The 27,298-nt window shown below is 40.0% G+C and overlaps 1 protein-coding gene across 1 annotated transcript in view; it reads left to right on the top strand.

Annotated features, from left to right (window-relative positions):
- Nucleotides 1–27,298, top strand: part of LOC140714860 (dynein axonemal heavy chain 17-like) — a 249,147-nt gene that overhangs the window by 63,499 nt on the left and 158,350 nt on the right. Inside the window, exons 19-25 of the mRNA XM_073026542.1 lie at nt 5,049–5,303; nt 12,645–12,814; nt 16,276–16,498; nt 19,161–19,277; nt 23,551–23,637; nt 24,023–24,175; nt 26,089–26,337. Coding sequence (XP_072882643.1) covers nt 5,049–5,303; nt 12,645–12,814; nt 16,276–16,498; nt 19,161–19,277; nt 23,551–23,637; nt 24,023–24,175; nt 26,089–26,337 — 1,254 coding nt within the window. The remainder of the gene's footprint in view (nt 1–5,048; nt 5,304–12,644; nt 12,815–16,275; nt 16,499–19,160; nt 19,278–23,550; nt 23,638–24,022; nt 24,176–26,088; nt 26,338–27,298) is intronic.

The following is a 27,298-nucleotide window of genomic DNA, read 5'->3' on the forward strand; positions in this document are numbered from 1 at the left end:
GAGAACAAGAAATAACAAGATAAAGAGTCCTTTAAGTGAGATCATTGATTATGGGAACATCTCAATGGATGGGCAGGTGAGTATAGTTCATCCTTTTGTTCAAGCCTGATGGTTATGAGGCAGTAACTGTTCTTGAACCCAGTGGTGCGAGTCCTGAGGCTCTTGTACTTTCTATCTTGATGGTAGCAGCGAGGAAAAAAGCATGACCTAGGTGGTGAGAATCTCTGATGATGGATGCTGCTTTCCTACGACAGCGTTTCATGTAGGTGTGCTTTACCCGTGATGTACATGGCCGAATCTACTACCTTTTGTAGGATTTTCTGTTCAAAGGCATTGGTGTTTCTAATCTAGGCCGTGATGCGTCAACATCTTAGATGTACAATAAGGCAAGGGAGCACATTGTTTCGGAAGTTCAGCAGTCACTAGATTCATCAAGGGAGATTCAAGTGAGAGACCTAGCGTTCCTGTCATGGATAAGTTTAGTCCTCCCACACTTAGGCAGTCTACTGGCAGTCTAAGTGATAACTGGAAACACTTCAAACAGTAATTCAATATATATTTAGCTGCTAGCAGAGAGGGAGTGATCGATGAAAAACTGAAAGTGTCTATATTTCTGCATGTAATTGGTGAAGATGCTTTGGACATCTGTAACAGCTTTCAAGTTGATGAGACAGCTTTTACGTTGGACATTCTGTTGACAAAATTTGAGAAATATTTTGTCCCAAATAAAAACATCATGTTTTAGAGATATGTCTTTTTCCTGTAACTAGAACCAAAGTGTTAGCTTTGACCAATACATAGCTGAACAACACACACTGAGTAAGTCCTGTGAACTTGGAGATTTGAGAAACTCACTAGTTAGAGACAGAATGGTTGGCGGAGTTCCAGATAATGAATTGAGAGGAAGACTTATGCGTGAAAAAGATTTGACACTGGAAAAGGCTATGAATACATGAAGGGCAGCATGGATCACACAGGCACAAGCTAAGGAGCTGCAAAGAGCAGAAACAATCGTGCATGCTGTGAAAACAGAGGGGCAGAACATAAGGCGCTTCCCAAAGCAGCAGCAAAGCAAAGAGGAAGGCTGAAAAGCAAATGTGGAGGTAAACATTCCAAAGATGTGTCCTGCTTATGGAAAGTCATGCAATAATTGTGGGAAGAAGAATAATTTTGCAAAGTACCGCAAAACTGGGGCCACCAAGAGAAAGGTGCACATGTTGATGAGGAAATGGAGGAATTCTTTGTGGATTCTCTACGGACTGCTGGTGCTGGTAAAACAGAATGGGTTATTCCAGAGACTGTGAATGAGACAGTAATTCCATTCAAACTTGACACCAGAGCCCAGGTGAATCTGTTATCCATGGATGATTGCAAGACTCTCATAGTGAAGAACAAGATTTATCTAGTGAAATTAAAAGTGTCAGGCTACACTGGAGAGAACATTCCAGTAAAAAGGGCTGTATAGTGACCTTCAAACACTAGGGGTATCACCTGTAAGTCACAGCTATTGATCATAGAAAAGAGTATAGCCAGTATTAGGTCTGAGTGCATATGAAAAACTCAACCTGGTGAAAAGAGATTTCACTGTGGATTCACAGACTAAAGATAACCACACAACACTCATGTCAGAGCATGCAGATGTCTTTGAGAGGCTTTGATGCTTACCTGGTGTACACAAAAGTCATATAAATGAAACAGTGACTCCTGTCGTCCATGCATGCGGGGAGTTCCGTTTCCACTTCGAGACAAACTTAAACAAGAACTAGCAGGCATGAAATGGATGAATGTCATACAGAAAATGTTGTGAAAAAGAAAAATAGAGCATTGCGGATATGTCTAGACCCAAGAGATCTCAATAAAGTCATCAAGAGAGAGCATTTTAAATTGTCAACATGGGAGGAGTTCGTGACCTGGTTTGTAGGTGCCAAGTGGTTTAGCAAGCTTGCACATCATCTGGGTTTTTGCAGATGAAACTTAATGAGGCAAGTTTGAGACTGTGCACTTTTAACATACTGCTACCATAGGGAAGATTTCACTTTCTTCAGTTACTGTATGGGATTCTGTCTGCACCAGGTCTACCATAAAATGTAATGTTTGAGGGTATTCCTGGTGTCAAGACCATGATAGTTGACATTATTGTCCGGGGGCCTATAAGGATGAACATGATAGACAACTGATACAAGTGCTTGACATGACACAGAATGTAAATTTGAAATTAAATATAGAGAAATGTGATTTTGGTGTTAAGATATTGATCTTCATAAGAGATGTCATATCTGAAGAGGGAATGAAGTCTAGCCCAAGAAAGATGTCAACCAGTGAAAACATGGAGAGACCCCAAAACAAAGAGGAGGCGAGACATTTTTTGGGGATGGTGACTTACCTGGCTAAGTTAATCTCTCGACTATCAACTGTGTCAGCACCACTTAGATCACTCCTTGAGCAGCAAAATGAGTGGAATTGGTCTCATGACCAAAATGAGTGTTACCAGATGCTGAAAAGAATAATAGATGAAGAGCCCATGCTGAAGTTTTGATTTAGAAAAGTGTACTAGGATCTTGGCTGATACGTTTCTGTGTGGCCTTGGAGCAGTAGTACTGCAGCAGCATGATGACACAAGGCAACCTCTGGCTTTGCATCAAAGGCTTGAAGAAGTGTGGAAACCAACTATGCACAGATAGAAAATGAGTTTCTCTCCAGCACATATGCAAGCAAAAGGTTCTATCAATACATCTATGAACAAGGTTTTGAAGTGGAGACAGACTATAAACCACTGGTTTCAATTTTGTCCAAACCACTTGAATGACTATCCTATGAGGATACAGCACATGTTGATAAGGCTGCAGAAGTATGATGTGAAGATGATCTACACACTGAGAAAATATGTTTGCTGTTGATGCGTTGTCTCAAGCATTCAACAAGAAAGAAATGAGTGACCATGAGGTTAATGCAGATATGAGGCCTATGTTGATGTGATTGTCACCTCCCTTCCAGTAATACCTGATAGAACAGAGCAGATTAAGAAAGCAGCAGCATCGATAAAACAATGAAAGAACTCAAATATACAAAGTGGAAATGATGGCTAGCTGCTAAGAATGGCTGTCTAATATATATTTAGGATTGTTAGGCTTGCAGAGCTGAACAGTCAGTAGTGAAAGATATGGTCTTCAAAGGAAACAGGTTTGTGATTCTGGTGCAGCTTCATAAGGAAATGCTCCTAAAGGTGCACAAAGGGCATTTTGGTGAGGAAAATTGTAAACGCAGAGCTCATGAAGTGATGTGCTGGCCAAGAATGAACCAAGAGATCACAGACCACTGCTTCATGTGAAATATGCCTCACCTACAGACCAAAGCAGCAAACAGAATCGGTTACACCACACCCTGTACCAGGCCATACTTGGAGTGGATTTGTCTGATTATAATTGAAGGAGTCATATTGTTGTAACAGACTACTTTTCCAAGTACCTAGAGCTTGCAACACTGCAATCAACATCCAATAAAGCAGTCATCGCCTTCCTGAAAATTCTGTTTGCAAGGCATGGAGTTCCATATGAGGTAATATCAGGCAATGGTCCAAAACTGTTGAGCTGTGAATTTGAGTCCTGTGCCAATGTTGGGGGTTTTGACATATAACTTCAAGCCCACATCACCCAAAATCTAATGGCCTAGCAGAGAGTTCATTCAACATAGCGAAGGACCTCATGAAGAAAGTGCAAGGTGGGCGAGAAGGTTTCCACAAAAGTCTAATGATTTACAGAAGTGTTGCACCGCAGAATGGCCTTTCACCAGCCCAAATGATGATTGGATCGACGCATACGCACTACCCTTCCAATGCATGAAGACCTGTTGACCCTTAAAGGAGCACACAAGGTCAAATTGGCTAAAGTGAAAGGGAAAGAAAACAGAAACAGTATCATGATAAGACTGCAAAAAGCCTACCAGTCCTGAAGCCTGAAGATCAGGTGCAAATCTGAGACCATGATTCTGGTACATGGTATATGCAAGAGGAAGTAGCTCCACATTCCTACCAGATCCAGATGGAGCGAGGGACACCTCTGACAAAGAACTTTTTATCTATGACCACAAGCTCCAACCCATAGCTGTAAATGCATCATCTGTCGGTACACCAAAGGGGCAAGCATATGTAAAAATAAACATGTTGATCAAATGAACATATGAGAAATAAAGCATTGGTTATATTACAGGTGGAATATTATGTACACATCTGATCAGCACACGATAGGAAGTACCTGATTTCATGGGAAAGGGTGCAGAGGAGATTCACTGGGATGTTGTCTGAGATGGCCTGTTTTCTCTGGAGCAGACAAGGCCGAGGAAGACGAGGTAGAAAATAATATAGAACCAAAGAACACTAAAAAAAAGTACTAAACTAAAATAAGTACTAAAGTACTTATCTGTGTTTATCTATGAAAAACATAGATAAGGTAATGGTAAAATGACTTTTCCTCATGGCAGAGGTGTTTAAATCAGAGAGCATATATTTAAAGTGAGGAGTAAGAGATCTATAGAGGATGTTTTGAAGAATATTTTTTTCACCCAGAGGGTGATTGAAGTTTAAAACAAACTGCATCAGGTGCACTCACAAAATTTAAGAAGCTTTTTGATAAGCAGTTGAACTGTCAAGCCAAAGTAGCAGAGGATCAAGGGCTGATAAAAGGAGTTGGTTACAGAGGGGTACATATATAGTATTTGATAGTCAGTGTAAGAGCCTGTTGGCAATTCAGGACACCAACTAGAAATTAGGATGCAAAAATTAGTTGATTGGAGTTAAAAATTACTGAGCCCATGCTGGCCTCATCTGAGATTTTTAATTGCCCAGCAACTCCAATTTCAAGTTGCAACTGGGGCTATGGTAATATTGCACTTGATTTTCTTTTGTTAAAAATTAATATATTAATAATGAGCAAACATTTGGAAGCAAAGTTAAATGTATAATTTTGGTTTGGTTTGTAGATTTGTTTACTATAAGGGCATTTAATCTTTCACCTGTCAGAATAGCAAAGTATATTATTTTGCTTTGACCATAGATAGATCTGGAAGAGATGACTGACTTGTCAGAAATGCGAGAAGAAATAATGTCTCAAGTGATAAATGTTATGAAGCAGGCTGAAGAGTATGAGGACTCATTTGATGAGTATTCCTATTTGTGGGTGGATGATCGCAATGAATTTCTGAAAGAATTTCTAATATATGGGCGAGTACTCACGCAGGAGGAGATAGAATCCTATGGTGAAAAAGGTGTCCCTCCAACACCACCTACTCTTCAACAGTTTAAAGATCAGGTAATTTTATGTTGCTTCTTTCTAAATACATAGACAAATGTGTAGAAACTACAATGTTCTTACCATATCTAAACCAGTTCCATAATCTTTATTGAAGAGAAACATCAATGTCCTTTTTAGTGTTTCCACATACAGAATAAAGTGATGCTCTGCTCATTGGGTCTACATTTACACACATGCTTTAGTTAAGATAACAACACAAAACATTACAAAGGCAAGGACCATTGCTCCATATTTCTAAGGTTTCCAATGATACCCTCCTATTAGTACATTTTGTTAAAATGCTTAGATGGTATGATTTATTGATCTGAAGAATAAAATATGAACAGAAGGTTGTGAGAGTGCCGAACAAGCTGCCAGCACATGTGGTGCATGCAAGTTTGATTTCAACATTTATGAGCAGTTTGAACAAGTACCATGGATGGTAAGATTATAGAGAGCTATGATTCCAGTGAAGGTCAATGGGAGTAGGCAGATTAAATGGTTCAGCACAGACTAGATGGGCCAAAGGGTCTGTTTCTGCACTGTACTTTTCAATGACTATGATTATGACATAAATTTCAGATTAATACCATCAAAAGAACTTTGTAAACAACCACTTTTTAACCTTTTCATTTCTGATAGCTTTCTGAGTTGTTTAATGGTATCAGCAAGGCAGGTGGATTAGCTGACAATAGGGCACATGCAGAGGCATTGCCAAAAAAAATGATGGGAGGAGAAATAGTTAGAACAAGTACAATCCCAAAGTCTCAAAACTTGAGACAAGCATAAGACTATGTTTTGGAGAAATTGTATATGAAATAGAGTTTCCTTGGTTGTCAAACAAGCTAATTTCCCATTTACAGTATATACAGTACATTCTTCCTCCTTTCTCTTCCACTCAACATTACTTTCTTTCTTTCCAGTATTCTCTATTTCCTTCCCTCCTTAGTCCTTTGCATTTTTCTTTTCTCCTCTTCCTTCTTTCTTTCTCTGTCTTCCCTTTAATTTTTAACCTCCCTCATAGAAAGAAACAAATGCATGTACAAAAACAGGTTATTCAATTTATCACATGCATGCCACCAAATAAGGGCCGTAACTTAATCTAAATTTCTGGTTCTTGTTCCAGAGCTTTCTAGGTTATGGTTCTTTGTGGTCATCCAGATATTACTAAATGTGATGAGGAATTCTGTGTCCACATGCAGTTTGTTTCACTACATCCATTATTCTTTGGTAAAAATGTTTAATCAACTTCTTTGTGAATGTGCCCCCAAGTTTGTCTATTTCTCCATCTCAGCAACAGTAGCACATTAACAACCTTCCGACCTCCTGGTATAATGTGCAGCCAAGGGAACTGGAAAATAAGAGACTAAGCCACTATATTCCCTCGTTTCCTTTAAGAACCAAGGCTACGTTTTATCTGAGCATGGTGATCTCTTCATTTTGAAAGTTATTCTCCTTTCTTCAGTCCCGTGTTCATTGCCTTTATCAATTTTGCCCACGTCACACTTCAGTTCATCCCACTGACTGCAGTTTTGCCCTATTATCTACAGGTCCTTCCTCACAGTGTCACTACACACTGCATCCACTTGTATACCAACTGCTGTATCCTCAGCCCTATCACACTTGTTTTCAACCCCCTACCAAGTTAGTCTAAGCCCTTACCAACAGTTCTAGCAACCTTGCCCACAAGGATATCAGTCTCCCTTGGGTTCAGGTGTAACCTGTCCTTTTTGTACAGGTCACACCTTCCCCAGAAGAGCTCCCAATGATCCAGAAATCTGAAACCCTACCCCCTGCACCAGTTCCTTAGCCACCCATTTCATCTGCCAGATTATCCTATTTTTACCCTCACCAGCATGCGGCACAGCCAGAGTTTACCTGCTTTTCAGCTTTCTACCCAACTCCTTATGTTTTCTCTTCAGGGCCTCCTCCAATTTCCTACTTACGTCATTGGCACCAATTTGTACCACGACTTTGAGCTGCTCACCCTCCCCTTTTAGAATGCTGTGAACCCGATTTGAGACATTCCTGATCCTGACACCTGCAAGGTAACATGCCATTTGGGTGTCTCTTTCATGTCCACAGAATCTCCTGTCTGCTCCTTTAACAATTGAGTCCCCTATCACTACTGCACTCCTCTTGTCCTCCCTTCTTATATGAACCACAGAACCAGATTCAGTGCTGTAGTAACCTCCTAGTAATTCACCACCCCCCCCCCACCCCCAACAGTGTCCAAAGCAGTACAGTATACTTATTATTCTTATTATTGAGGGGGTACTCTGCACTGGCTGACTATTCCCCTTCCCTCTCCTTGCAGTCAGCTTGATACCTGCCTCCTGCAACTTAGGGGTGACTACCTTCCTGTAGCTCCCATTCAGCAGCTCCACATTCTCCCATATGGGCTGAAGGTTATCAAGATACAGCTCCAGTTCCTTAACATGGAAGTCTTAGATGACAGCAAGCGGGAGAGTCTGGAGCAGCCACTGATCCTGGAGGAGCTGACTGGCTCCATCCATTCCTTTGAGTCGGGTAAGACCCCGGAAGCGATGGCTTACCGGTCGAGTTGTATTCGGCTCTGTGGAACCGGATGGGCCCCGACCTGCTGGAAGTGTACAATGCTGTGCTCCTGGCAGGCAGCATGTCAGAATCCATGAGGAAGGGCATCATCACCCTCATCTACAAGCAGAAGGGGGAGAGGGAAGACATTAGAAATTGGAGGCCCATCTCACTTCTGAATGTGGATTACAAGATCCTGTCCAAGGCTATCGCCAACAGGGTCAAGTCTGCACTGGAGCAGGTGATCCACCCGGACCAAACCTGTGCTGTACCGGGCAGGAAGATCTCAGACAGCCTCGCGCTGCTGAGGGACACCATCACCTATGTGCAGGACAGTGGGGTGGACGCCTGCCTGGTCAGCTTGGACCAGGAGAAAGCCTTCGACAGGATATCGCACACGTACATAGCGGATGTACTCTCCAAAATGGGATTTAGGGAGGGAATCCGGAATTGGATTAAACTGCTCTACACAGACATCTGTAGTGCAGTCCAGGTCAACGGGTGGGAAACAGACAGCTTCCCCATCAGGTCTGGAGTCAGGCAGGGCTGCCCTCTCTCCCCTGTCTTGTTCGTGTGCTGCATAGAACCCTTTGCCGAAGCCATCAGGAGGGATGAGGGCATAAGAGGGGTGACGCTGCCAGGCAGTGGAGGGACCGAAGTCAAAACCTCCCTGTACATGGACAATGTCACCATCTTCTGCTCTGATCTGAGGTCAGTTCGCAGGCTGATCAGCATCTGCGAACAGTTCGAGCAGGCGTTGGGGGCCAGAGTCAACCGCACGAAGAGCAAAGCCATGCTCTTTGGCAACTGGCCCGACCGATCCAGCGTCCCCTTCACCATCAGGGCTGATCACGTGAAGGTGTAGGGGATCTGGTTCGGAGGGGCCGAGGCATGCAACAAGAACTGGCAGGAGCGGACTGCCAAGATCAAAGAGAAACTGGGACTGTGGGGAGGGCGCTCCCTATCGATGGTGGACAAGGACCTGGTCATCAGGTGTGAGGTGCTCTCAGGGCTGCTGTACTTGGCGCAGGTGTGGCCAGTCCCCTGCTCCTTCAGCTCAGAAATCACAGGAGCCATCTTCAGATTCGTCTGGGGATCCAAGATGGAGCGGGTCAGACTGACCACCATGCACAAGTCCCTGGACAACGGGGGCAAAATCATCCCCAATGTCACCCTCACCCTGATGGCCAACTTCATGTGTGGCTGCATCAGGTTGTGTGTGGATCCCAGGTACGTGGACACCATGTACCACTACGTGCCCAGATTCTACCTGTCGCCCTGGCTACGAAGGATGGGTCTGGCCCCTTTCCCGCACAACACCCCTGTCAGCTGGTCATTGCCGCCATACCTGTCCTTCGTAGAGAAGTTCTTTCAGGTCAGCGCCTTTGACCACAGGGCCATCAGGCAATGGTCAGCACGTCAGTTCCTGCAGGCACTGCAGGAGAAGGACGTGACGGACACAGTAAGGTGGTTCCTTGAGCAGACCGTCCAGTTCATCTGGCAAAATGCCTCATCGCCAGACCTCACCAACAGGCACCAAGACCTCACCTGGCTGGCGGTGAGAGGGGCCCTCCCAGTCCGATCCCTCCTGTACGTCCGGAGCGTTGTCTCCACACCCCTCTGCCCACGGGAGGACTGCAGTGAGGAGGAGTCGGTGACCCACCTCTTTGCACACTGTGGGTTCGCAGAGGAGATGTGGAGGAGGATGGAAGGGACAGTGTTGAGGTTCATCCCCAGCAGCTGCGTGACAGAGGACTCTCTGATCTGCGGGCTGTTCCCAGGAACGCACACGGAGACCAACATCCGGTGCTGCTGGCAGACCATCAACTCTGTGAAAGACGCTTATTGGTCGGCCCGAAACTTGATGGTCTTCCAGCACATGGAGATGTCCGTGGGGGAATGCTGCCGACTGGCACATTCTCGGCTGCAGGAGTACGTGCTGAGGGATGCACTCAAACTTGATGCAGCCACCGCAAGGGCCCGGTGGGGAAGGACCACATTCTAGGGTTCTTCTCACGTGGGAGTTGAGGGGTAGAGGGGTGGGGTGTATACCCCTGAACAAGGGAATGTAAATATGAAATAACAGATTGCCACCTGGGTGGTGAAAAGTGTGAAAATGTAAAGACAGTAATGGAAACAGTTGTAAACAATTGAAAGTCATTGAATGGTCTATTGTATATAATTTTATTTTTGAATAAAGTATATTTTGATTTTTAAAAATGGAAGTCTTCCAGAGTTCCTATATCTCATACAAAGAACATTCCTCGAACCTTGGACCTTTTATCACCATACAAGGTCTGTACTGCTGGATAAAGAAAGAGAAAATATAACTTACAAGAAACTTACTTAGAGTCCCTGCCTGTTCTCACTTAAGTCTTTTGAGCCAAAGCCTGATCACTCTAATAAAAGCTTTCTTGGATATATTTCAAAGATATAGGAACATGGGAAGAAGGAGCCATTCAGTCCCTCAAGCCTATTTTTCCACTCCTCAAGATCTTGATTGATCTTCTATGTGAGCATCACGTTCTGTCACTTACTACGAAATCTTTGACTTCCCTAAAGTCTATCGATATAGATTCCACCACCACCAGTGTAAGAATTTAAAAATCTCACCCCCTATGGTGTGAAGAAATTTCTCTACATCTCTTCTAAATGTTAAACCTGTACTCCTGGTCCTAGACTCCTCATTCCGGAGAAACAACTTCCCTGCATCTAGCTAGCCTAGGTCTTCATCAACTCCACTGGATTCAAATCCTAGAACTCCACCTCAACACCCCACCCGAAGGAATGCACTACTCTCTCACAAGCAATTAGGGCTATGTAACGTGCTAGTCCTGCCAGTAAGCTTACATCATGAATAATGAATTAGTTTAAAAGAAAAATACTTCTTTGTCTTTGCCCTTAGCATCATTCACTACATCAATGACTTAACATTTCCCTTTTTGTGCATGTACTTAGCACAAAGCTTAATAACCATAAACCTTGATGAAGTGTTGAACTGACACTTAGGTTTGGACACACCCATCAGAGTTGTGCACCTACAGGGCTCCTTGCAATACAAATATCAAAACAGATTTGATTTTTTTTGTGCAGCCTAACATGATTTTTCCATCTACTGTACAGCAAATCTCAAGGTGAAAAAAGTGTAATTTAACATTTTAACATGAGGTGATAAGAGAGAATTCTGTTCTTTCATTACTCTTTTTAAATGTTTTGTCCCAGTTAAAGTTAGGTTTGTTAAAATCCTCTACTATTATAGTTTTGTTGTTTACTTATGTATTTTAACCTCTATCTCCAATGACAGTTTGGTGGTAAATAGTGCACTCCCAAAACAACTTTTTTTTTGTTTAGTTCAATTTGTTACCCGCTTCTTGACATTTTCCCCCCTTTCCCCTCCCGACCCTTACCTTTCTCCTTTTCATCTCCCTTTCACTATCCATTCTCATCCATTTTCCTTTCAAATGTTTGTAGGGCTCATTCTCCTGCCTCTGCAACATCATTCTCCAGCCTACAGCTGGCTCTTAGGGGGAATGGCATAGCTGGCTATCAGTGTCTCTGTGAGAAAGGTTGGTTTAATACCCCCTGCTAAATTCAATAAATGCTTTCAAGTTGCTGTGTCTAAGAGTCATGCTTTGGTTTGGAAGATTCCCCCCTGTGTTTCACAGAAGTCCATCCAAGAAGAATCTCTCAGTTGCAAGAGAAATTTAAATAATTTTTGAAGTCACTGGATATTTGCATTGCAGAAATAATGCTATTTGATTTTTACTAGTCTGCAACTGGACATTTGCTATCTTAGGTGCCAAGATTTGGAAAATCATAAGAAAACTAGGATGTACCATGCGAATCTCATGTGGACAAGTTTCCAGTGGAAAAAAAGTCTATTTGGGATTGTTGGCAGCCATTTTCCTGTTCATGCGGTTAAAACAAAATCCTCTATTTTTCACAAGATAGGGAAGTTGAGGCAACATTTACAGCTCTCATTCTTCACCCTTAACAAACTCTACTCAAACTCAGTCCCGGATAAGCCTGACAGTAATGTAATCTTTTAAAGCATATATGTCAAACTCAAGGCCCGCGGGCCAAATCCGGCCCGCGGTGGAATTATCTTTGGCCCACGAGATAATATCTAATTACTATTAAAGCTGGCCCCAGTAATCGAAGCGCCTATGGCGTATGATATGGCTAATGCTGAGTTTATTCAGGTACCAGGTTTTCAGAGTTTTTAGTGTTTATTCGGCAGTCTTTTTCATAAGAAACGGAATTTGTAAAGTGAAACACTTTGTAGTTATAGCAGAGACTGAGACACATGAGAGCAGGCTGAAAAAACGGAGGCAACAAAAGCTGCGTTCGCACGCGTCCGACTGATCCGGCCCGCATGAAGCTGCATTTTGCTCAATCTGGCCCGTGACCTAAAATGAGTTTGAATCCCCTGTTTTAAAGTAACAGTAAAAAGTAGGTTCTTCCTGATGTTCATGTTCAGTTTATTGTGCATGAATTGCACAATGCAGCAGATGCATAAATGTGGTTGAATATAAGGTCATTTGTACAAAAGACGATTGATGTATTTTCTCATCATGCTTTGTAATTCATACAAAACTGACTGATTCCTACTGATAAGTATTAGGAGTCAAACTATAAAGTTGTACAAGCTACAACTCAAAGCATCCAGGAATAATATAATTTGTAGAAAGTATCTGATATAAAATTTAGTATTTTTCTTTAATCTATGTACTTAGATTTTGGAATGCATATGGCATCAAGAGAAAGATGTTTATGAATATCTGTATTCACTGTCTTCTTTAGATTGACTCCTATGAAGTATTATATGAAGAGGTATTAAAGTTTGAGACTGTAAAGTTAATAGCCCCCTGGTTTAAAATTGATTGCAGACCTTTCAGGCAGGCTCTTCTAAACCTTATAAAACGCTGGAGTCTTTTATTCAAACAATATCTTATCGACCACGTAACCAACAGGTAATATTATGTATCAGATTTAACTTGATGCATAGGACAATAGTGTTAATTTCACATTTTACCTATTTTTGTGATACAATTAAGTATAAGTAATTTGTACTATTATGGCACTGTAAATGAATGAGGATACATTGAAGATACTTTATGAGCCAGTACTTACTGACTTGGTTCTCCTATCAAGAGTTGTTCTCTTAGTATTCCCTATACCAAAACTTACCTGAGGTTCAGTCATCCTCACCCTCACTATCCAAACTTCAGCAGTGTGGATTCAATGGCATCAGAACTCCAGTGGTACAGTGAGGAAACTAACCATGAAATTAGCCTGAAAGGTTTGACAACTAGCAAAGTCCTGTTCTCATTTTTACTGGTACTTAACGCTATGGGGGATATTTTTCACAGATTTTAAATGTATTTACAATTCAGAGACATTTAAAAATTGTTAATATTGAAGTTACTATGGTAAAAATAATTAAAATTAGAGAAAGGATGTTAATAAAAATACACAAATATTCAGAAACATTAAAGTGAAGTAAGAAAGATTAGGCTGATAAAAGCATCAAAGACAGTTTGTATACTGGCCTCATTAGACATTTCAAAACCTTCAGAACTAGTAGAGTGAACTTTGATTTCAAAAAGAAATGTAGAATAATATACCATCCAAATGCATGCACTTCACAACATCCATTAAAAATGTGTCAATTTTTAGCTTTTAAATGAGTTTGATGCTATGTTCATGTGAGTATTTAGTTTTCAATTACAGACATTGGATGTACATTTCCTCCCCAATTTTGCAGGATTTCTGTTGCTTCAACAAGATAAAAAAACCTTGCAACACATAAATTGAGCAGAATTGCTTCCTATAATTTTCTGTCATAAACCCACTACAGGATCACAGTCTTGTGCCATTCTGTTTAGACCAACAAACTGTCACTGTTCTTGTTTATTTATAATCAGGTGCACTGACCATGTGCCTTCAAGACATTTGCTTTTATGCTTTCAAAACACAGATTTAGAACAAGCTGCAGTTGCCTGGATCACCTTAAATCAGTAGAAGAGAAGAGCTTCTGATTGCAAAGTATAAAAAGAGATTCTTAGAATTGGCAGATACTTTTGCGAAGATTTTTGTTGTGGTTCTGCTTTGCTGCTTCTTCCATATGCAGATTTCCGTCTTGTTAATCTGCTACCATTCTTCCCAGTAAAAAGACTTAAAAATACAAATACTGAAAATATGAAACATATAACAGAAAATGCTGAAAATATCACATTAGGTTGAATCTATGGTGAGAGATGGTTGGTGGTGTAGTGGCATCAGCACTGGGCTCCAAGGTAGATGGTCCTGAGTTCAAACCCAGCTGGTTCCCAACCTGGGCAGCAGCAGTATCTGCATGGAAGAAAGGCCTGGCAATCTACTTCTGTATCTTGCCATGAAAACCTTATGGATCCTATTGTCCATGAAATTGCAAAGAGTTGGACTTGACTTAATGACTGAACAACAAATGGTGAGAGAAACATTGCTAGTATTTAAAATAGTTTATCTTTCATCACAGATAAATCAGAGATATCGCACTTGGGACCTCGTCAAAAAGTTTTTGTAAATCCAAATATACTGTATCTACTGTATTAATCTTGACAATAGGTGTCATGTTTTCAAGGTATTCGATAACCTTGATCATCTAAGACCTATTCCTTCACTACTAGCTTTTCATTATTTTATTTACCAGGTGCATGTATGCCTAAGATTTAAGTGAACTATGTGTAAAGAATATATTGCTTTAGCCTGAAATTATTCTCCAGGCATGTACTTATCTATCAGCATTTCTAAACCTGCTTGCAATATTCAAGCATCCTGATCTGTCCCTATTGCACAGACCTTAGTATATGTGCAGATTGCAATCAATACCTTTCTCTAGAAACCTGATGAATACTTAAAAACTCAAAAGTAGTATAATGTAACTATCTTTTCTGGAAGTCACGTTGTTTGTCCCTGATGTACTCTCCTTCCAAAGAGAATTTAATACCATATGTATAATTTTTCTGGTTCTTAGTTTGTTTATCTGCATATTAAGTTAAATAAAAATGTATGCATTTCTATTTTCTTCCAGTATCTCTAGCTGCTTTTGAAATCTAGACATTTTCCATAAATTTTCCACTATAACCACTTGATTTAGTCATGTATAAGGCAACCAACTACCCGCTGATTCCCAAAGTTCTTTGAAATCTTTAGTTAGTTCTCACTATTTCGACAATACATCTATAACCCTAACTGTGATGGTATTTAAATAACTGCAGTCAATAAGTAAATTGAGAGCTCATTTCAGAAAGTATTCTGTTAATATTGCCTATGATGGTGAAGTTTATTGAGGAAGCCCCTTAGAAGGTTAATCATTTTCTCATTGTCATAGTATTAGTAATAGAACATAAACTCCTTGTGAAAAGTGAGATATGCTTTTTAAATGTTAGGTTATATTTCAATATCAAAGGCCAGATATTTCTTTATGGCTCTCCTGAAGCATTCAGAAAAGAAGAAAACCCATAAAGAACCCTCCAGTACATGATGTCTCATTCTAAAGTGAATTGTTACTGGAGAGTCTGGGATGTTTAGTTTATTATTTCTCTTCACTTAATAAACTGAGCTAGAGGTTTTGTTTAAGACTTAAAGAATGTACACTTTACATACTATCTTTGGTTTTATTCACTCAAAAAGCATTCAAAAGAACAAATGAACTAATGCTGTAATTCCAAATTGTAATTGATTTTGATTATCTTCATTCAATTTTGCCTTTTGTTTTAATTTAGTAGTTAGTTTATAAAATATATGGTGAATACTATTCTAATGAAACACCTGGATGTAATGCAGAGGCTATATACAAGGGCCAGAGTCGCCTCTACTTCCTGAGGAGACTGAGGTTCTTTGGTGTATGCAGACCTCTCCTTCACATGTTCTACCATTCTGTTGTCGCCAGTACAGTTTTCTATGCAGTAGTATGCTGGGGCAATGGCATCAACATGGGTGATGCCAACAGGTCAATAAACTGATTAGAAAGGCTGGCACTGTTATAGGACACACTGGAGGCTGTGGGAGAACAAAGGTCCCTACAGAAAATCCTTGCAATTCTGAACAATGTTTCTCATCCTCTGCATGCCACCTTGGCTGAACAGAGGAGCACTTTTAGTTAAAGACTAAGACAACTGCGCTGCTCCAAAGAACATTATATGAGGCCATTCTTACACTCACTCATTAGGCTCTATAATGAATCCACCTATAGCTGGGGAAGTGATGACCCCCTCCTGTTAGACTGTTTGAGGTAACTTATTTTTTATTCTTTCATACTTTTCTTCTAGTATTTTTATATTTGTATATCTGTGCACTTGTAATGCTACTGTGGCACTGTAATATCCTTTGGGATCAATTAAGTATCTGTCTATCTATCTGTCTAATTCATGCCACTTTGGTTTTCCAGCTTGAATGCTTTAGAGGCTTTTATCAAGGAGACAAATGCTGAACTAACAAAAACAGTGAAGGAAGGGGATTTGAAGGGACTAATACAAGTTATGGGATATCTAAAAAAAGTAAAAGAGAGACAAGTAACCACAGATAACATGTTTGAACCTTTGAAGCAAACAATTGAACTATTGAAGACCTATAATGTGGAGATGCCAGAGGAAGTTCACACACAGCTGCATGTAAGAAGTAAAACCTTTGATTTATAAATGTATATATTTTAGCATTCATTCATAAATGAACCACATTAGGGATGGTGTTCCTAATAGTGTCGTCATTATAGTGTACCTAATTGATTACTGTAGGTTGTCCCATTGTGTTGGTTCAAAGGGGAGTTGATGGCATGTATGAGAGAAGCTACAGTCAGTGGCAGGGGGCAGGGAAATAAGGAGAGGGGAGTTAGAAATAATAGACTAACTGACCACTGTAAAGTACCTTGGAGAAGAAAGGTGTTCAGAAAATCAAAGGAGATAATGGGTGTTTGAGAGAGAATAAGGTGGGGGGGAATTGGTTGAATGGAATTGCTCAGAGAACTGGCCTGGATGTTATGGGCATACTCTCCGATTATGATGTAAGGACATATGGGCAAATCATGTTAGAAATTAATCTTCCTGATACTCTTGGGAAGACATTTCAATTGGAGGCATCATCTAGGATGTTACTGTGCTTTTGTTTCATGTAGCAATATTATAATATACTAGTATTCATATGGCCTGCAACATTTTAGGTAGAAAATGTCATTTTGCGCATAAAAATAGCAACAAAAAAAATTGGCCTGGATCCTGCAGAATTTCACCATCATCACCACAGAAAGTTGCCAGGAACTTAAATTTCCATGCAACTGTTTGCAAAAGCTGAAATGGAAGTTGCTGTCAGCAATCTGCCACTATAGATCAAATTGAGTTCTGATACTAGATTCAATTCAAGGTGAGAGATTTGAATTAAATTGAATTGACTTCCATAGGACACTCAAAGCAGCTGCATAGATTGACACTGGTTAAGAAGGCATACGGTGTATTGGCCTTCATCAATCGTAGAATTGAATTTAGGAGCCGAGAGGCAATGTTGCAGCTATATAGGACCCTGGTCAGACCCCACTTTGAGTACTGTGCTCAATTCTGGTCGCCTCACTACAGGCAGGATGTTGAAGCCATAGACAGGGTGCAGAGGAGATTTACAAGGATGTTGCCTGGATTGGGGAGCATGCCTTATGAGAACAGATTGAGTGAACTCGGCCTTTTCTCCTTGGAGCGATGGAGGATGAGAGGTGACCTGATAGAAATGTATAAGATGATGAGAGGCATTGATCGTGTGGATAGTCAGAGGCTTTTTCCCAGGGCTGAAATGGTTGCCACAAGAGGACACAGGTTTAAGGTGCTGGGGAGTAGGTACAGAGAAGATGTCAGGGGTAAGTTTTATACTTAGAATGGTGAGTTCATGGAATGGGCCACTGGCAACGTTGGTGGAGGTGGATATGATAGGGACTTTTAAAAGACTTTTGGATAAGTACATGGAGTTTAGAAAATAGAGGGCTATGTGTAAGCTTATTAATTTCTAAGGTAGGGACATGTTCGGCACAGCTTTGTGGGCCGAAGGGCCTGTATTGTGCTGTAGGTTTTCTATGTTTCTCTGTTTTTCCCTTCCTCCACTACTGATGCTATCCTTATCCGCATCTCCTCCATTTCCTGGACATCTGCACTCACCCCATCTTTCAGCCACCTTAATGTGGATAGAGTTCCTCTTGTCCTAACCTACCACCCCATGAGCCTCCGCATCCAACACGTCATTCTCCATGACATCTGTAATCACCAAAGGGATCCTACCACCAAACACATCTCTACCCTCTTCTCCCATGCAAACTCTCCATTTTACATAGGGATTGCTCCCACCATGATTCCCTTCTCCATTCATCCCTCCCCACTAATCCCCACTAATTTCCCTCCTGGAACTTATCCCTACAAGCTGCCAAAGTGCTACAACTACCCATTCACATCCTCATTTACCTCTACTCAGGGCCCCAAATAGTCCTTTCAGGTAAGGCAATACTTCACCCGCAAATTGGGGACCGCTTCATCAAGCACTTTGGTTTTATTCATGAGACGTGGAATTTCTCAGTAGCCAACCATTTTAATTTCTATTCCCATTCCCATTCCAACATGTCGGTCCATGGCTTCCTCTTGTGCCACGATGAGGCCACTCTAAAGTTGGAGGAGCAACCCCTCATTTTCCATCTGGCTAGCCTCCAACCTGATGGTATGAACATCAATTTCTCCTTCTGGAAAAAAAAATCCCATCCCCCCTCCATCTTCTCTATTTCCCACTCTGACCTCTTACCTCTTCTCATATTCCTGTTACCTGCCCTATTGCCCCTCCTTCCCTTTGTCCCATTGTCTACTCTCTTCTCCTGTCAGATTCTGTCCTCCACAACCCTTTACCTTTTCCATCCACCTGGCCTCATCTTTCACCTTCTAGCTATCCTCCTTCCCCTCACTTTTTTATTGGTGTCTTCTCTATTTTTTCTAGTCCTGAAGAAGGGTCTTGACCCAAAACATTGATTGTTTATTCATTTCCAGAGATGCTGCCTGACCTGCTGAATTTCTCCAGCATTTTGCGTTTTGTTGCTTTATATTCCAGTATCTGCAGCATTTGTGTTTTGAGGTAATTGGAATCAGCATAGATCAGTATGATAGTGAAGGGCCTGTCTATGTGCTGTATGATGCTATAACTAAATAACTCTCTGTGGCTCCATTAATCTAATTTGATGTAAATCTGCTTTCCATTCAAACCCCTAAGTTGTTTTCAAAGGTACTTCATTTGATAATATAAATATATTTTTATGCTTAGGATCTACCAGAACAATGGAACAATACAAAGAAAATTTCTGTTATTTGTAAGCATGCTGTGTCACCTTTACAATCTGATGAAGTTAATGTCATTAGAAGGAAATGTTTACGATTTGAGGTAAGACTTGCCTAAAAAGGAATCTTGCTGCTATCAGCAAACTAATATTTACTGCTATTAAACTGATGTCAATTTTCCAATATATCAACAAAATATTTGTATTCTTCTTAATGGGGGGGGGGGGGGTCACTGAAAAAATGCAAGGATTTAACCTTGTTATCTTTACAACTCAGGTATTCAATTTTGAAGTGATACATGTGCAAAACATATTTATTTGAGTTCCGTTTGATCTAGAGATCTTTCTGGAAAAGATGGTAAAAAAATAAGATGGAAAAGCTAAGAACCCATCCTTTTTCTCACCTCCAGAGAAGACCCTTCCTTGCTTCTATTGCTTGTCAAGCCCCAGATTAGCTTTGAGGGTAAATGGTTGAGAACAGGAAAAATACTGAAGTGGTGGCAGATCACACAAAATTATAATAGGAATGGGCAGGGACTGTGTGTCTATGAAAGGAAAAATTGTCTGACAAGTCTATTGGTATTTTTGTCAATGAGAACCAGAATAGATTAGGGCATGCAAGTCGATGTGATATCTGTGGACTTTCAGAAGGCTTTCAAAAAGGTGCCAAACAAGAACATTACTTTAAACTAAATCAGAGTACACAATATTATAGGAAATATTTAGTCATGAATTGGGTATTGGTTAGTGGACAGAAGATAGAATAGAAATATTTGGGTTGGGTGTATGTGATGAATGGTATGTTGAAGAGATTATTGCTCAGGGTTCAGTGGTTCACAGTCCATATCAGTGATTTACAGATTGGTTCTAGTATAATATATCCAAGTTTGTTGATGATGAAAAACTAAATGGCAAAATAGGTCTTGAGCAGAAAGCAGAAAAGATTTATTGGAGTATAGACAAGTTAAATGAATGGGCATGTATATAACATATAGAATATACAATGGAGTTATCCACTTTGGCAGAAACAATAGAAAGGTAAAGTAAACACATTTTTAAAATGATGAAAAATTGCAAGAAGTTTGTATCCAGAAGGAACAGAGCAAATCAGATTCTCATATTTTCTTATAATAGAAGGGAACTCTCCCTAAGTCTATGCAAATTCACAGAGCATTTGCACCATCCTCATTCTCCATGTTTCGTGTAATTTAATCTTTCTCACATATCCACCTACTACCTTTTTCTCATTGTACCTACCTATAATGAGGCTAATTCATAGTAACCAATTAATGTACCAGCATTTTGTTTTGAAATTAAGTGAATTTGGAGCACCTGGGAGAAATCCATGTGGCTATAGGGAAAATGTAAACTTCGTAGTGCTACCTGAGACTAGAACTGAACTTGGGTCATTTGAGCTGTGTTTCACTTGTGTTCTAATCACTGGTAATAAAAATGCAGGCACAGCAAACAATTATGCATAACCCTGGTGAGACTGCATCTAGTATATTGTGTACAAGTACATCCTAGGCATGGGCCTTTTGGCCTATGACGTCTGTGCTGAACATGATGTCAATTGAAATTTCTCATTGCCAGCACCAGGTCTGTATTTCTGCATTCACAGCAATGCCTCTTAAACATTGCTATCATATCTGCTTCCAACTCCAAGTTTGCCCAATCTCTCTTTATAGCTATGTTACGTACCCCGTAACTGGGTGTCTTACCAGCAAAGATAGAAGTGTCCGTTGGAGTCTGGTGATGCTATTTTCAACAGTATTTATTTGTAAAAATATACAAAACAATATCAATGCAAATATACAGATAATATACGTTAGCAATACTAAACCTAAAAGCGCGGGTATAATAATAATCAATAATAAAACAAGCTCTATCGTTGTCTAGGGGATAATGAATTGTCAGATGGAAATATAAAGTTCAGTTCAGTTCATGCAGGCTGCGGTAGTTGTCGGTCGATGTGTTGCAATTGTTGTAGAGAGAGAGAGACGAGAGAAAGAGAGCGCGCAAACAGTAACAGCTATGGTCTTTGCCAACCTTCCTTTACGATTTCGATCCGTCGATGTGTCATTGTTGTGGTCATTCAAGTGTGACCCCTCCGTCCTTTAGCTAGACCGTTCTTCCATGGTGGACTCGTCACCCAGGCAAGGGTGGACACACACACAAGCCCCCACCGGTCTCGCTATAAACACTGTGAGTTAAAATTTACTGACCCTTCGTTCGGTCTCCTATGTCCCACACAGTCTCGTGGGTTTCTGCTGCACACTAGTGTTTCTCCTGGTGCGTCTGAGGGGTGTCACCCCAGACCTCAATTTTATCCCCACTCACGGGGTCTCAGGTGTCAATCAGGTTTGAATGACTTAACCCATCAAACCAGCCCACTCTGGCTGTCCCCTGAGGGATTTCAATGAATTGAACAGTACCAAGTAAACAATCCTTCTCCAAAAGACAATAGCAGTAAATCTCCTCTTTTGTCAGTAGGAGACGTTCCACCTTGTGTACCTCTTAGCTGTGTCTCTCTCTCATTCTCTTTCATGAGCTGTTATCAATCTCAACTGCCCTGGCAGAATTCCTTTTGTCTCTCTTACTTCCTTGTTAGCAGCATCGAAATAGTAGCGATTTGCAATTCTCCAAAAGGGGGGGGGGGGCATGGGCCACTCTGCACCCTTCTGCCCATCAGAGTTGTTCATCCTTTGTAACAGCTAATACTCTGAAATCCAGGAAACATCCTGGTGAACCTCTTCTGCATCCTCTTCAAATAAGACCAAAACAAAATTCTATACAGCTATAACATGACTTGCCAACTTTTATATGCTACATTTCAACTGATGAAGGCAAATATGCCAAATGCATTCCTTACCAACTGATTGGTTTATGTTGCTGCTTCTGAGAATCTATAGACATGCACCCCAAAATCCCTCAATACCTCTATGTTCCAAATGGTCCTACTATTTATTGTATATCTTCCCCTAGCATTTGACCTCCAAAGTGCAACAACTCATGTTTGTCCAGATTAAATTCCATCTGACATTTCTCTGTCCACATTTCCATCTGGTTGACATCTTGATAAATTTTTTGACAACCTTTTTCATTATTCACAACTCCACCAATTTTTTTGTCATCTTCAAATTTATTAAACAGCTCAATCATATAACAGAGGTGTCAGCCTTGATCCCTGCAGAACACCACAGGTCACAGACCTCCAGGCAGATAACACTCTTCCGCCATTATCCTCTGCTTTCTATGATGTATTTTGAATCCAAGCTACCAAGCCATCATGGATTTCATGTGGCTTAATGTTCTGTGTCAGTCTGCTATGGGAGACCCTCTCAAAAATTTTACTAAAGTCCATTTATTTAGCATCCGCTGCCTTGCCACCTCAATCATCTTTGTCATCTCATCAAAAATGTAATCAAGTTTGTAAGACATGACATCTTCTGCACAAAGGCATGCTAACTATTTTTAATAAGTCCATGCTGTGAATTGATCCTATTCCTAAAAATCTTCTCCAATAATTTCCCTACAACTGCTGTAAGACTCACTGGCCTGTAATATATTGATTTGTCTCTATTGTTGTTCTTAAACAGAGAAGCAACTTTGGATTTTCTCCAGTCCTCTGGGATCTCACCTGTGGTTAAAGAGAAAACAAAGATCTCTATTAAGGCATCAGCAATTTCCTTTTGCCTCTCTCAATAACCTAGGATAGATCCCATCAGGCCCTGAGTACTTATCCACCTTAATGTTCTTCAAGAGTCCAACACCATCTCCTTCTTGATATCAACATACCCTAGAATATTAGTATACCTCTCCTTGATCTCACTATCTTCCATATCTTCTGAATACTGATGTGAAGTACCCATTTACTACCTCACACGCTGGTTCTAGTTCCAGACATAAATTTCCGCTTTTCTCCCCCTAGTTAACCTCTTATTTATAATGAATTAATAAAATGCCTTGGGATTCTTTTTAAATCCTACTTGTCAATGACATTTCATAACCCCCTTTAAACCTTCCGATCCCCTGTTTTTCCTGATTCCCTTATATTCCTGAAAGGCTTTGTCTAATTCAGCTTCCTAAATCTTACATATGCTTCCTTTTGCTTTTCGACTGGATTTGGTCATCCAAGGTTCCCAAACCTTGCCGTATTTGTCCTTCTTCCTCAGAGGACTATGTTGCCTGAATTCTGATCTAAACGACTCCCACATGTCAGATGTGGTCTTCCGTATTAACTTATAGAATGAGGGGAACACTTTGGAATTTAAATCTATGAACTGGGATTTCCTTTAAGCCTTAAATGACAATTAAGATATGAGAGTAGGATGTACTTGAATAACGATTTCCCTTTTATGTTCTGTTTTTTTGCAGATTAACCAACATGGTTTTAGGCAAAAGTTTAAATTAAAGGCTCCTTTCAAGTATGACAATCCCAACCCATATAGGGCTTTAGATAAGGTAATAATTTATACTTTTGTCAGTTGACTTGAAATTGTTCTGCACCATATGATTCTTTCTCAATAATAGCAGGGCCATTATTTGAAAATATTGAACTCAATGTTGAGGCGTGTTCTCTGCTCATCCATTAATGATTGTTTCACCAGCACTATAAGTTTATAATTAATGGAGTCATTTTCCCTATTACCATTTCCTTCTCCATCTCAGTTTTTAAAACTTTCCTTGATATATCCTCTTCTATGTGTTATTGCTCCTGTGCCGTTCTTCTTTTGTTTTACAGTACCTTCTCTAGTTGGTTTGTACCCTTCGTTTCTTTTCTTGTTGACTCTATTTTACAAGTTGTCTTTGGAAATACTAAAACATTTTTTTCCATGTACCTTTATAGGCTCAAAGGAAAATTCTTGCTATGGAAGATGAATTGCAAACACTGTCACAATCAGCTGCTCTATTTGAAGTTTTAGTTCCTGATTGCAAACAGCTGAAAGCTTGCCGCAAAGAAATTACATTATTGAAGCATCTGTGGGATATGGTTATTCTCGTAAGACTCATGCATCACTTGTATTAAGATGTATAATTTTGATCAGTGAATTATTTATTACCATTTGTGATGTCTTTAGAAAGGATTCAATTTTGAAATTAGTCAACTGGGGGAAGAATTTGTTGTGAGTGTTTCAACTAAGAGGTAAATGTGGCAATGTATTAACATGTGGACAATTAATACCTCTAGGTCTGTGCTTCTTGAAGTAAGTTCAAAGCATAAGTGTTACCTTGTCATAATGACTCCTCACCAGCTTGCGGGCATGGGTAGCAATGCCCAGATCCTGAAAATATATATTAAGAAAAATCCCTTTGCTGTCCATTTCCTTAAAACCCTGCTTATCTTTTCCCTCAGGTGCCTACCACATTCCTTTAGATTCCTTTATTTTGAAGGGGGGTGTGGCATATGGAAACTTTTTTTTAATACAGAGTGAATATAGTCTAGAATTCACTACCTGTAAGGGCAATGGAAACAGAATTAATCAGGGCTTTCCAAATGGAATGTGGTAGGCACCTGAGGAAAAAGATAAGCAGGCTTTTATGGAAATGGACAGCAAAGGGATTTTTCTTAATATTTAAAGGGAAAAGCTTCACTCTATTCTTTCATAACCAGCCATGATATTGTATGTCTGTTTGAAATCCCTTTACACTCTTCAGAGAATCATAGAAGATTTATTATAGGACAAAGATAATTCTGCCTATCGTATCTGTGCTGGTTAGCCTATTCCTACTGCTGTGTAAGCTCATAAGCTATGGGTCTTCTTGGACATAAGTGAGGACATTTTTAACGTGATGAGAGTTTTCATCTCTTCTATCTCTACTAATTAACTTCTGGATAGAAAACTGGTTCCTTGTTAACTTTCTGTTAATTACTTCAAACTATGACCTCTGTTTTTTTGACTCTGACTCAGCCTGCTAAAGGAAATAGATCCTATCTGTTTACTCTGTTAAGGCTCTTTGTAATTTTATACACCTCAATTATATCTCCTTTCAGCCTCACAAACTTCTCCTCCTCCTCCAAGATGTCCACCCTTTCATAGCTAGAATTTTCTCATCCTGATAACATCTTTGTTAGCCAGAAACAGCTGCACCATCCCTAGTATACTCATATTTTTCCAGTAAATGGTGAACAGAAATGTACGCCTTTCTCTAATTGGGCTCTGACATATTTTTGAATATGTCCATGAATATTTTTGAATATATCCAGAATAATTTCCATGGTCTTATACTCGGTGCATCAATTAATAAAGGAAACACACTGCATAGTTTATTATCTATCCTCTTTACCGAGAGTTTAGTTTTTTTTTAACTTCTAATAGTATGTGGAAATATAATTTGAGATCTCTGCATTGCTTCACAACACTAATCCTCCCATTTAGTGCATCTTTGGAGGGGAATAAACAATTGACATTTTGGGCCAAGACTCTTCATTGGGACTGGAAAAGGTGGGGACAGAAGCCAGAATAAGAGGGAGAGGAATACAAGCTTGCAGGTGATAGGTGAGACCAGGTGAGGGGGGAGGGTGGGTGGGTGGAGCAGGGGGTGGATGAAGTAGGAAGCTGGGAAATGATAGGTGGAAAAAGTAAAGAACTGAAGAAGAAGAAACCTAATAGTAGGGGGTTGGGAGTAATTTCCAGAAATTAACAAAATTTATGTTCATGACATCAGATTGGTGGCTACCCAGACGAAATATGATGTGTTGCTCGTCCAACCTGAGTTTGGTTTCTTTGTGACCGGGGACAGACGTGTCAGAATGGGAATGGGAAGTTGAATTGAGATGGGTATTCTCCAGGGGGTCCTACCTTTGCAGCGGAGCGAGCAAAGGTGCTCGATGAACAAATACTGTATAGCAAAAAGATGATATTCTTAATCTGATTAAAAAAAACATATTTACATATCGTCTCCAATTTTCAGGTCAGCTTAACAATTGATGATTGGAAGACAACCAAGTGGAAAAACATTAGTGTGGAGAATATGGATTCGGATTGCAAGAAATTTGTAAAAGACCTAAGAACAATGGATAAAGAGATAAGGCCATGGGATGTTTATTCTGGACTAGACAATTTAATTAAGAACACCATGACTTCACTGAAAGCTGTAAGTGAGTTGCAGAACCCAGCAATAAGAGATCGTCATTGGCAACAACTCATGCAGGCAACTAAGGTACTAAAGAAGGGAATTTTGTAATCTTTTACAAAATCTTACAGATGTCATGCTGCAAACAATAATAATTTCCTCTCAGAACCGTCTGTTGATTGGAGCAATTGGATGTGTTATATGGCAGTCTTGCATTCTGTTCCGAACTCTTATGGTTATTTTTATACCTTAAATGTTCTTTAGTTCTCTCTCTATATAAAGTGGACATTTTCACTAACTTGCTCAGAGGTAACTTTTAGGCCAGGAGCAGCCAACCTTTTACATTCCATGTGTCAATTTTTTCATGCACGAGTTCAGATGAGCCATACAACTCTTGTACCCCCATTCAATTCTTGTAAAAATATGTTAATACAGACATATTTAGCATTCTTACTTGACATATTTAATATAAAAACAAGATAAATATTACTTACCTTAATGAGACTTTTAACAAATATATTTTGTCTTTTAATTTTTTATTTTTTATTAATCACATGTTCTTTCTGTAACTCAGACCCAAGCACTAGCTTCAGTTTTCCTTCTATTTCAGTCTGATGTTGTGTTTTATAGTGTCTATTAAGATCATGTCTTCTATTATGTGAGAAATTGTCTTCACAAACAATGCACAATGGTTTTCCTGATGGACCCGCTATAAATAAGAACTTATTTTCCCACTGTTCATTGAATTCACTTTCTGCTTTTCTTTTGCACTGTAATGGGTAACTGAATGTAATTTTTGAAAAAGTACAAAACTGTAAATGTTCACAGAGGATGAACAAAGCACAATTCCGTAGCGCACGAGAGTCAATTGCAAACTGGCAAAAACCTGTGACATACTGTTGGTGCAGACGCCTGGTGCCACAGGATCAAACAAGTATCAAACGTGTATTGAACAGTTATGGAATGACTGCAGAACAAATGTCCTCTTTCCTAGTTTGACTCATTGAACATTTTTTTTAAAAACTGAAAACAGATTAATGTGAAAGAA

The sequence above is a fragment of the Hemitrygon akajei genome, chromosome 22 (genome assembly GCF_048418815.1).
Source record: "Hemitrygon akajei chromosome 22, sHemAka1.3, whole genome shotgun sequence".
Classification (NCBI taxonomy): Eukaryota; Metazoa; Chordata; class Chondrichthyes; order Myliobatiformes; family Dasyatidae; genus Hemitrygon; species Hemitrygon akajei.